This window comes from Nannospalax galili, unplaced genomic scaffold, assembly GCF_000622305.1.
Source record: "Nannospalax galili isolate Female #2095 unplaced genomic scaffold, S.galili_v1.0 scaffold1082, whole genome shotgun sequence".
NCBI classification, from domain to species: domain Eukaryota; kingdom Metazoa; phylum Chordata; class Mammalia; order Rodentia; family Spalacidae; genus Nannospalax; species Nannospalax galili.
The window spans coordinates 3,088,382-3,100,347 of NW_008348580.1; the positions used below are offsets into that span (position 1 = coordinate 3,088,382).

General features: G+C 39.2%; 1 protein-coding gene across 9 annotated transcripts in view; it reads right to left on the reverse strand.

Annotated features, from left to right (window-relative positions):
- Positions 1-11,966, reverse strand: part of Adamtsl1 (ADAMTS like 1) — a 429,521-nt gene that overhangs the window by 234,556 nt on the left and 182,999 nt on the right. For 8 of the 9 annotated variants that reach the window (XM_008845544.2, XM_029569590.1, XM_029569588.1 and 5 more), the window contains exons 6-7: positions 7,354-7,428; positions 2,821-2,978 (exon numbers count right to left, since the gene is read on the reverse strand). In XM_008845544.2, the coding sequence (XP_008843766.1) occupies positions 2,821-2,978; positions 7,354-7,428 (233 nt within the window). The remainder of the gene's footprint in view (positions 1-2,820; positions 2,979-7,353; positions 7,429-11,966) is intronic. The other variant, XM_029569591.1, reaches the window with a different exon arrangement.

Here is an 11,966-nt window from a genome sequence, read left to right on the forward strand (position 1 = left end):
TTTGAAAGAGGTGTATCCTTGGTCTGGAGTGTGAGTTACTGAATATGTTAAAGCTGTAATGAAATGCTTCTTCTAATCATGTGGTTACTAAATGTAAAAAAATAATAATAAATTAAAAAAACAAAAAAATACAGTATGCATGTTAATTGGAATAATTGTGAAGAAGAGCTCAGAGTTTCCAATGAAGTTCATTAATGTGAACTGGTTTGAGGCCTAAATACACTGTCTTTTAAACCTATAAGGCATTTGCTTGATCAAAGTACACAATGCAGAAGAGACTCAGTTTTGACTATTAGAGGTTGAATTACATACTGTGTAACTCATTTTTTAACAGCAAAATCTGGAAAATGATAATGAACTTGTAATCTTTTACTTTTAGGTCTTTTATTGAAGAAACAAATTTATTTTTTGTGATTAACTGATAAAAGGGCAATTTTCTCTTTTTTATGTATTTCTTGAATTATCTGGCTCATTTTCAGAGCATATATTACAACTTTTACATAATCTAATTTATAGTAACTTTGCATTCATTTGACTCCAGATGTTTTGTAACAAAACCTTAGAAGAAAATAATACATTTCTGGCAGCACTATAGAAAACTGAAATGAGTTCTGGGCCGGAGGAAAGGAAGTAGGATTCCTAGTCCCAGTTTACCATGGGTAGAACTTTCCTGAAGCTAAATTTCATGGTAGATAAAATAAAAATCATCATCTGTTATTATGAAACTATTGCTGTCTGAGAGGTGAAAAGTTGCGGATCTCTCAGCACTCTTTCATGCTTTATGGTTCGCTCCTATTAAGAAATTAAGACAGTGCAGACTCTTCCCTCTAGAGATGGGGAGATGAAAACAAACAAATGTGGGGAAAACTCACAGAATGCTTTTTCCAGGAAGAAATGCTCAAGGACAAATGAGAGTTAGTGAAGGTGCCAGAGAGGAAAAGAAAGGACCATTCCAGGTAGGGACCACTGTATTATTCGAAGCCTATGAGAGGGAAAGTATGGGGGACCCGCAGTCTCAGTCGCTGGAACAGACGGGGCCAAGTCAAAAGAGGGGGTGGAAAGGGAGGGAGAATGCAGATCACCAAAGGAGCTGATTCTCAGCTTAACCTCAAAGGGAGTGGAGGCGTAGGTCTATAAAGGATTCCCAAAAGGACCCATGATTTTGGAAAACGAATTATGAAGGTAATGTAGAAAAGGGATCAGAGGCTAGAAAAACAATTCTGAATCCACAGTATTCGCTCGTTCAAGAAAAGGCAAAGGCCTAAATCGAAGCAAAGGCAGCCGGGATGAAAGACCAGTCCTAAGACTATGGAAAGAGAGCACAGCTTAGTGTCTGAAGAGGAGAAGCCAGGGGACCCAAAGGTTTCCCACATGCTTGGATAGACAGTAGACTTCTTATCTAAAGAAAGAGATTGGAGAGAAGCAAAGTATTCATAGAGAACCTAGACTTAAATATTCATTCATAGCCATCCATGTGCACATTATGCCACATTAGCACAAAGAGGACTACTTGGGACTGGGGAAGGAGCCAAGCAGGAGAGGGAAGGAGGGCTGGGGAAGGGGAGTGCTCAGCAACATGCAAAGGGCACCATAGGTGTGAAAATGTCTAAACGAAACCCATTGTTTTAAGTGCTAACTAAAAGTAATTAATAAAAAGTTTTAAACGATGGAGACAAAAGAAAAACAATGAAAGAAGACTTTGCAGGTCCTTGGGTCCGCTTCAGTTCAATTTGGAATATACCGACCTCACTGTGCTTATAGAATATCCAGGGCTGATATGCAGTGAATAACTAGATAGAATGCTAGATGATGCCATGAAATATTCAAGGTGCACAGTATTACTTGAATTCAATTTAATACTTTCAGTATGGAAACTGTTTCAAGGCCACTAAGGAAATTACTATGCATGGTCTATTGTCTATTCAACAGTACTCTAAGGGTTTCAGAGAATTAAGATATAATATGTTTTACTAGATCTTTGAGCTATCTCTAGTAGTTTGTGCCTTCTTGTTCATATTCACGTGGCCAGCATCTGGATTGGATTAAAAGGAGCTACCATACAGATGGAGACAAAGGACTGTATTCTAGAACACTTCTTCATTCAACCTCGTTGCCTATCACATTTACCTATATTCATTCTTACTTCCAACTGCCACGGGGTCACCAAATCTTTGCTTAAATCAAAGTCCTTTGGCTCCAGGTCCCATGATGAAAAAATTTATGGATTTCTGGAAAGATTACAAATTTTACAGCTTTGCAGCTGAAACCCTTCAAGTCCTCCTGACCTACTGAAAAAAAAATGTTTTATTTTATTGTGATTCCCAAGTGTTCTCACAGTGTGTGCATTTTTCCAATAGAATGTGCACGCTGCTTCCAGCAATGTGTTTTCTATTACCCTGAAGAGTGGGGCAGCTCTGTTAGAAGGAAGCAAGTCAGTCCTCAAGCCAGCATGAGAGAAAACAGACTCTACTATTGGAAGACGGCTAGTTGGCCAAGTCTACAGACCATCAGCCTGTATTTCTCTTTTATTGAGGATACCTTATATTTTTTTAACAAACAATTTACATCCTCCAACTAAAGATAGATACGATGGCTGTGCAAGTGAGGCCATTTAATTAAAAAAATATATAGATACTCCTTTAAAAATCATATATTCTTATAAAGTCCAAGCTATAGCTAGATTAACACTTTTGAATTAATAAATGGGTTAAAAAATGGCTTTCCAAAATATATAAAAACTAAAGTCTCTCTTTTCTTGAGAAATTATAAGTGCCATCAGTTTGGATATGAGCTCGATTCTAAGATACCAAATGGGCTCACCTTGATGATGAAATCTGCTGTCAGTGGCCCAGCCATTCTCAGTATCTCTTTGTCTGGAAGTTTCTGGAAGTCCACTGTAGAATTGTCCACAAGAAAATTGCCTGTAGAGCTTAGACTGTTTTCACCTTTAGTCCCCTGGAGCGTCTTGGTTTCCAGATCTATATGATCAAATGCATGAAAAGGAGAGGCAGATAGGCCACCACAGATTGCACTTTGAGCACATTTTATAGAATGAGGTTGAGGTATGTCAGAGGAGTTTGACATTATGATATAACTAAGACACAGAAGCATTGCTCTGTCACATAGGTGATTACGTTGCATATAAAATTATGCCAAAACTCATTGGCTAAGCATCCATGACTCCCTGTCCATAAAAAACCCTTTGACTTTCCAGTGACCTCATTTGGGCATCCCACTTCCCTGTAACCCAATTCTTTTGGGTGTAACATTTCTCACACACATCTTACTGATGTCTGCCCTGGTTGCCCTTGCCATATCGTACTCTCCAGGTGTTTTTCTCTTTCTCTTTGAGATCCAGATACACCTGTGTTGCGTCAGCATTTGTGTGACTTCCTGTCCGTGAACCAAGGCCTTTTTATACTTTCTGTTGCTTATATATCTTGTTGTTCTAATTGAAGAAACTAAAGTAGTTCAAGGACAGGTGCTGTATTTTGAGTCCCCTCTCTTCATAATCACTTTTGATAATCAACTTCATGCACATATGTGTATTTTACAAATGCTTAAGACAGAAAGAAATTGATCCTGGAGCATCCAAATCTGAACCTGGCCAGTGACACGATCTATGAAGCATCTTTTGTTGCAAGAAATCAGAGAATGTTGAGAATGAGTATGACAGTGTATATCAGAGAGAACTAAGTTGTGATTGAGAATTGATTTAGAGTAATAGTAGCCCACATGAAGAAAGAGCGCTGGACTCAGGGAAATGGTTTCTAAAAGCTGCATATGAACTGTTGCTTTCGGCAGGCTCTTCAGGAGAAAAATGAGTGTTTGGCCAAGGGTCTGGGTCTTTCACCCCAGTTTTAACCAGAATGGCTTTATTCTTTCATATTTCACAGACTGGTCTTCTGGGTTAAAAGTAATTCTGAAGTCCCAGGAGGTGCTAAAATACCTAAATTATTTGTATTCTATTATTCTCGATATGGCCTATTTTGAGTGCTCTACTATAAAGAATACAAATAGGTAGAAAACATGGGGGTTCAGTGCAATGCACTGAACCTCTCCTTCAGGAGAAATCTGTGGGATCCTTTCTGTACAGTATATAAAATTTCGTGATCACGAAGACGGGGCCTCACAGGAGAACATAGGACACAGTAAGGGGCCATTGGTGAATCAGCATCAATGCTGAGTCTCCTTGGCCCAGGCTCCACTCTTCACAAGGCCTTGCATTCCGGTCATGAAATATGAATTAACTCGGTCTTGGAAAAATCCTGGCTGTATATCTTGGTTCTGACTGATCCCAATGTGGGCTAGTTTATGGAAGTTAAGGACAAAAAAGCTACAGAGAAATAACTTCCCAAATAAAATAAAGTTATTTAGGCCCACATATAGAATCAGTAGAATCCCTCCTAGCTGGGAAGGAGGCACTCTCATAGTGCTTTTTTATCATTTGTGAATGGTACTTGCAGCTTAATTAGCCAATACAATTCAACAAAATAAGGCCAATTCTTCAGCTTTTATGAGTCTGTGTGTTTTATGTGTTCATATATGTTTATTTGCACCTGTGCATGTGGCTGTATGCCTGTGTGAAAGTTAAACGCAATATCAAGTGTCTTGCTCAATCACCCTCCACCTTGTTTGAACCTAGGGCCCACTGGTCTGGCTATGTGGCTGGCTAGAGAGCTACGTGGATCTGCCTTTCTGTCTCCCCAGTGCCATAATTACAGGCATGAGCTGCTTCACCAGGCTTCTTGGGTAAGTGCTGGGGAATCTGATCTCAGGCCTCACACTTACACAGCAAGCCCTTTACCAGCTGAACCATTTCTTCAGTCTCCTAATTATTCAGCTTCTTAGCAATCATGTAACTAGGAAATATGGGAGACCAATATTGATAAAAAATAAAAGTTTGCTTAAAGTATTTTTTTAAATTTTATTTATTTCTTTATTTTTATTTTATGTGTATGAGTGTTATGCCTGCATGTGTAAGTGCACCCATTTCGTGCAGTGCCCATGGGAGACAGAATAGGGAGGGCATCAGATACCTTCAAACTGAAGTTACCAATGGTTATTAGCTACTATGTGGGTGCTGGGAATTGAGCCCAGGTCCTCTACAAGAACAGCCAGTGCTCTTAACCACTGAGCCATCTCTCCAGTCCCCTATTTGGTGTATTTTTTCTGCAATAAGGAATCATTCCCCATGTGGTGATGAGCTTGGCCTGAATATTTTATTTTAGTCTCTGTCACTGAAAAACAAAAAGCCTGCTTTGGAGTATGGTTTGTATGCTAGAAATCAATTCTGTCTAGATCTCAAGGGGAAAAGTAAATCATCTGAATGGCATAAGTGTACATACATACATCTATTATCTTTGGACATATGAACACTGTATCTTATAGGGATATTTAGGATTAGAAAAACAATCTTGGATCCATATGAGGTTGACTTATTAGTGTTTCTTGTTTTGCATAAACTGAATCTCAGTTATTTCTTTACTCCATATGACCTTTCAAACCTCACCTCTTTGATGAAATCAATTTAAATTTGATTTTGGAAAGAGTAGGGTGTACTAACTTTCATAGGCTCTGATTTCTAGTCCTCTTGTTTATCTTCCTAGCACGATTTCCCTTATAAGTTAATTGTTAAAAATAATGCTTGCTACCTAAATTCTTTCATGAGCATGTGTGTGGAATAGGAGGAAGAAAGACGGTAAGTGTGAAAACGTAGGAATGATTGGAGGAGGTCAGAAGTGCTCACGGGAACACCTGAAGTCCAGCCTTTCAGGGGAAGTGACTTTTGGGGATAGCCCGCAGAGTCTCTTCCACCTTTGTCTTTGTTTGTAGACTAATTTTCTGGCTATACTTTTTCTCTGTCTAAATAGGACTAATCAGTAATGGAAAAGATGTGGCTGTGTTGCTGCCTTGGCAGGACTGAAGATAAATTCTTTCTTTCTTTTTTTTTTTTCCTAATAGTCTAAGCTTTAAAAAAATTTTTTATAGAGATTTTGTACATTTTATACAACAGTTCTGAGTCAAATTTAGGACCCCTCCCCATCCATGCCCCCACCCACTTTCATTTGTTTTTATGTTATGTGTATGATTGTATGGCCTGCATGTGTATAAAATGTATAAGAACACCCCATGTAGTGCAATGTCTTTGGGGGTCAGAAGAGGGTGTCGGATCCCCTGGAACTGGGGTGACTGACAGTTGTTAGCCGCCATGTGGATGCTGGGAATCAAACCCGGGTCCTCTGTAAGAGCAATCAGTGCTCTTAACTGCTGAGCCACCTCTCCGGTGTAGTCTAAGCTTTTTGTTTTCCACATGAGTACTGTGTTTGCATCCTTTCCAGCACCCCCCTCCCCATCCAACCCCCACATGTCCACCCCCACTCTCTCTCAATTTACTGACCTCTTCTTTTTAAATAATTTGTTTTTATTGAATTTTAGTGTGTTTTGTACAGAATATCTCAAACAATCTTAATCATCTTTATGCAAAAACCCAACATAGAACTGGGGAAATGAACAGCAGACCCAAATCTTAGCTGAAGAAACATTGGCAGCTGATGAATGGTGGGTGAGGAAGAGCTGATCTTCCTAAAACAAGAGACTCTAGAGAGGCTGACTACACCTCAGTGGATGGACTTGTACAGGGGAACATCTGGGGACACTGACTTGACACAGTGGGCCTTAATACGGACAACAAAGTATATGGTTTGGGGGGAGGACAGGGGCTGTGGGCGTGGCCGGTGGGATGGGGTATGAAGATCAATTCTTATACAAACCCTGCCTAAATGGAGGGACCAAGCTACCACTTGATCTTTAGTTATCCTTTAATCCTGAATCCTACCACTTATCCTCAAGATATGAGGACCCTGACTTAATACACAGGATAATTAATTATTTCACAAAAATCTTTTATATGTCACAGTGTTGTTTATTTCACACTTCTATATACTTCTGGATTGACGAAGTAATAAAATTTGGAGTGTGAGAGAAAAAAGAAAAGAATGGAGAAGTAAATTTTAGAAAGAGGAAAAAGAAAGAAGAGCTGAGATTAGAAAGACACACGTGTGACGATCGAGGACGAAGAGCGAGATAAGGGGACAGTCCCGAAGACTAAACATGTGCCCAGCCATGAGCAACCCACCGGGACCATCTAGTTTGTATTTTTCAGGATGATGGTGGTTAAAGACCATAGAGTCCACTATGTCATCAGGCAGCAGAAAGGTAACCAGAAGCCATTCAAAATCTTATATCACATTATAGCATGGTTCTCTCATGCCTTAATCCCTTCCGTGAACAGAAATTAATAATGATGGCTAAAATTCCCAATCCCCTAAGGAAAATAGTGGATTTACTCACACAAATGATCTGGTCCTTTTAAGACAAGGCGAATATGTCTACTTCCATAGGGAATGGCAACCACAGTGTCATCCACTAGAGAGAAACAAAGCAAAATTTTACAAGTACAAATCTGACACAAAATTATTGATTGTCCCCCATACAAAGGCAGTGACAACAAATATAAAAAAAGTGACCATTTTACTTTCTTTTGGTATTTGAAATTTGGTATGTGAAAGCCAATATTTTGGGATTAAAATGTCTAGTTTCTTTAAAATAAAATCTGTCAAAAAAGCTAGTGACTCAACTTAAGGGGATTTTATTCTTTTAAAAATATGCACCTGGGAGGCAGAGGCAGCAGATCTCTGTGAGTTCAAGGCCAGCCTGGTGTACATAGCAAGTTCCAGGACAGCTGGGGAGACCCTGTCTCAAAAAGACCAAAAAGTATGACTTTTGTTTGTTTGTTTTGAGACAGGGTCTCCCTGTAGACCAGCTAGCCTGTAACTCGCTATATAGACCAGGCTGGCCTTGAACTCACAGAGATCTGCCTGCCTCAGCCTCCCCAGTGCTGGGATTAATGGCCTGACTACCACACCTGGCAAAAATATGAATTTTTAAAGAGACTTATTTTATTTTAAAATTGTGTGTGTGTGAGTGTGTGTGTGTGTGTGTGTGTGTGTGTGTCCACATGGGGCTATGTGCATAATTGGTGACTGAGGCCAGAAGAGGGTGTCTGACCCCTAGAGCTAGAGTTACAGGTAGTTACGAGCTGTCCAACATGGGTACAAGAACTGGTTCTCATGGTTTTAACTGCTGAGCCATCTCCACAGTTCCAGAAAATATGAATTTTGATATATTAAAAAATGGATTTTATAGGTTCGGACAAGGTGGCATAAGCCTTTAATTCCAAAACTCAGGAGAAAGAGGCAGACAGATCTCTGTAAGATTGAGGCCAGCCTGGTCTACACAGTGAGTCCAGGCCAGTTGCAGCTACATAGTGAGACTCTGTCTCAAAAAAACAAACAAACAAAACAAAATGTAAACAAACAGAAAAAAAAGAATTGCAAAGCACCCTTCTTGATTTAAAAATACCATCAAATTTTTCTGAGTTAGAACATTTACATTGGATTAAAAAATAAAAATAAAACCCATATAATGTTCAAAGGATGAGGCATTATATCAGAATCCGCACTTCTTTCTGGCAGAGTCTTGGCTAAGCAGGGCTGAACAGAGGAGGGGAAAATGTTAGAATGCTCTGAATCCCTCAAAATCCTTCTAGTTCTTGAGGATCAAACTGTTTTCATTACTATTTCTATACATTGTAAATGCTTCATAAATGATTATTTAACATTTCTTCACATATACCACCCATATTTGGAAAAAACTTTTAAAAAATCTGGCTGACAAAAATCCCAGCATAGACATGGAAAGTGGGTAAGAAACCTCAACCCTACCTGAAGAAGTATTGGCATCTGATGGCTACTGGGAGGTGTGGGGGGTCGTTCTGTCTTGTTTAAGGGTGAAATTCTTGGTAGGTTGACCAGGCTCCAGTGGATAAACCCATAATGAAGGATATTTGGGGACACAAATTTGACTCTATAGGCTTTACTTTATTCCATAAACTTTTAAAAATATTTTATTATTTTTATTTTATGTGTATGTAAAATACATGTATGTGTGCATGTAGTAGGTACACTGGTGTTAAGCAATGCCAATGGAGGTCAGAAGAGCACATTGAATCCCCTAGAACTAGAGTTAAGGATGGTTGTTAACATTGGTGTGGGTGCTAGGAATGGATCCTGGGTCCTCTGCAAGAACAGCCATGCTTTTACCCACCAAACCATCTCTCCTGTGCCCTCTATAAAGTTTTTAGAAGCCTCTTAGTGTTAAGTTTCATACTGGAGGCCAGGGAATCAACCATGACAGTCCCTGAGAAAAGAACCCAAGGGGAACCATAGGAAGTCCTGTTTAATGGATCCTGTTCACGGGAAATCTCAAGGCCCTTTCATTAGTTCTCACTAGTTTTCCAGACTTGGCCCTGAACCCAAGAAACAGTTTCATTCTGTTTAACTCAGGGTATATCCAACATGTTTATCTATTCCTTTCTTCTCTATGAATTGTTCATATCACAATATTTAAGAAATATGCTCTTGATGTGGCAATCCTAAGTGGTCATCCCTAAACACATTACATATAGGCAACACTAATTGGACTCAATAATAATTACAGAAGAAAAGGTCATGAATTCAAGAAGGGTAAATGGGAAGACATGGGAGGAGTTGGAGGGGTAGTGGGAGGGTTGGAAATGATGTAAAGACAACGTATGAAATGCTCAAAAAATGAAAAAAGAAAATGGAAAACGAAGCTTTGTTTTCTGCGTGTTGATAAAGCTACTCTTTGAAGTGTAAATCTGTTGCATTGACAATAAACTCCCAGTGATTTAAGACAGGTTCAAAGATTCCTCTACTTCCTGTTCACTGTTATACACAGAGAGGTGTTTAGAAGCCAGGATTTGTGAACAACCTGGTGCACTGAGAGCCCTGCCTCCTCAGTGACTAATGCAGGTGATGTGGCCGGCAGGGAAAGTGACCAGTCCCCTCTCATCATTCCACACATTCCCTTGAGTGTTCTTTCCTACAAAGGCGCAGTCTCACGAACCACTGCATCTGCCCTAATATATTCTTGTTTTGTTGACAGATGCATGATGTCAGTCTTTGGAACTCATTTCCAGGTTTCTAATCAAAACTTTGAAAGAGATTAGATAACATCTTTCACTGTTAAATAAACAAGTTATTTGTGGGAATCATGGATTCTGTCACTTCACATACATGTGTTGCAAGTGGCCTTTCACAGGAGAATTGTTACCAGGAATGTACCTCAAAGCTTTCCTTTGAAACTTTATACTGGTATATACTTCCCACACTTTTACACTTGGGATGTTTTGGATGAATTTTCAAATCTTGTGGATGTTCTGAATGATTCACTGGTGAACCAGAGAAAGGTGACAATCTAATCCTTTGAGAAGGGAGTTTTCTTAATCTGATGTCTGAGTTTATCTCACTTTTAGATCTGCTGATAAATCCATGTTTTAGGGAATCTTCCCTCTGGTGTTAATAATCTTATTCTAAAATGAAAGGGCTGTTAATAAAAATTGACTACTTATAAAAAGTCTGCCAATACTGAGATTTTGATGATATGTTTGAAATCTTTACCCCAATTTTAGTGCCCTTACAACATACCTCATAAAGTAAGAAGCTGAATATTTAAGCTCTTCAACTTTCCGTCCCTCCTAAGTCCATCAGTAACTACACAGCAGAGGATATATGCTGGAGAGGTCAAACAATGCTCTCCATTTTCAATTGGAAAATTTTATTAGTTGCCTAGGTCTACTGCCATCCAACATATTTAATCAGTTAGAAAAAGCCTATTGTCAAAATGCCCTATTTCATTGAATCTAAGAGAAACATACTTTCATATTTTACACAAGAATACATCTCACAATGAATGGTGTCTTAAATCCTCCCTTAAGTATGTCCATCTCCATCACCATGTCCATGTCCATGTCCATATCCCTATCCATCTACACCTTCACAGATGACAGCATAAAAATATATCAGAAGCATGTATGAAATTCTCAAAAACTTAATAAAAATGTTATATGAAAAACAGCTAGCATCAAACTTGTAAAATGGGTGTGAGAAGTGGGGAAGAAAATTCCACAATAATGGAACATGATCATTTAATGCCCAAGAAATAAATCAAGGTATTGTCAGGTGATGAGAACTGGAGGGTCCTAACAGCGTCCCCACATCAGGAATCACAAGCTATCTGGCCCCACATAATTGCAGAAGTGAATAAAGAATTCTCCTTTGGGTCAAGAAGAAACAGGGGCCACATTTAACATCACACTGAAAATAACCCAAAAGGCAAAACTGTATGAATCTATAACGTTTGAGACACTGGACATCTGGTAGAGAAGGACAGCTACCCCTGAGAGTCACAAAGCAAATGACGAACAATCAAACATTTCCCTGGCTTATTTCCTTGGAAGAGTTTTCTGACTGTGGCTTTGGCAGTGGGAACTCTGGAGAGGCTGGTGAATTCACTGGGATTAACAGACAAAGCTAAGAGTGCAAGCAACTAAAGCAGATAGAGCTTGTCAGACAAGGCACCAGAAGAGAGAGGACTATTCAGAGAAAGAACTCAGCAGGCCTAGATGGCCCTCGGTAAATAACCAGCAGCATACTGACCAATGCATGAACGTGAAGAAATTTCCTTAGCTTGAAGAAAGAACATAAAGAATTATGAATAGTGCATTGTACTCTTCTGGGGCTGACAGTAAGGTCTTATCCCACCAGCCAGACTTGAAAACCTCATAATTCATGAAACACTGAGCATTTCGAAGGGTTTTGCCTTGTAGAAGGGTACAATCAACTCTAGGCCAAACATGGCTTTGGTCCGCCTACTAAATTTTAAGACTGAAAAAGATCAAACTGAGTTCAAGTAACTTAACTGCTCCCAGAACAAAGCTTAAGAATATTTATAGGAATACAAAAATATCTCATACCCAACAAAATAAAATTTGCAATGACTGGCATCCAGTCAAAAATTACCAGACATGTAAAGAAAGCAAA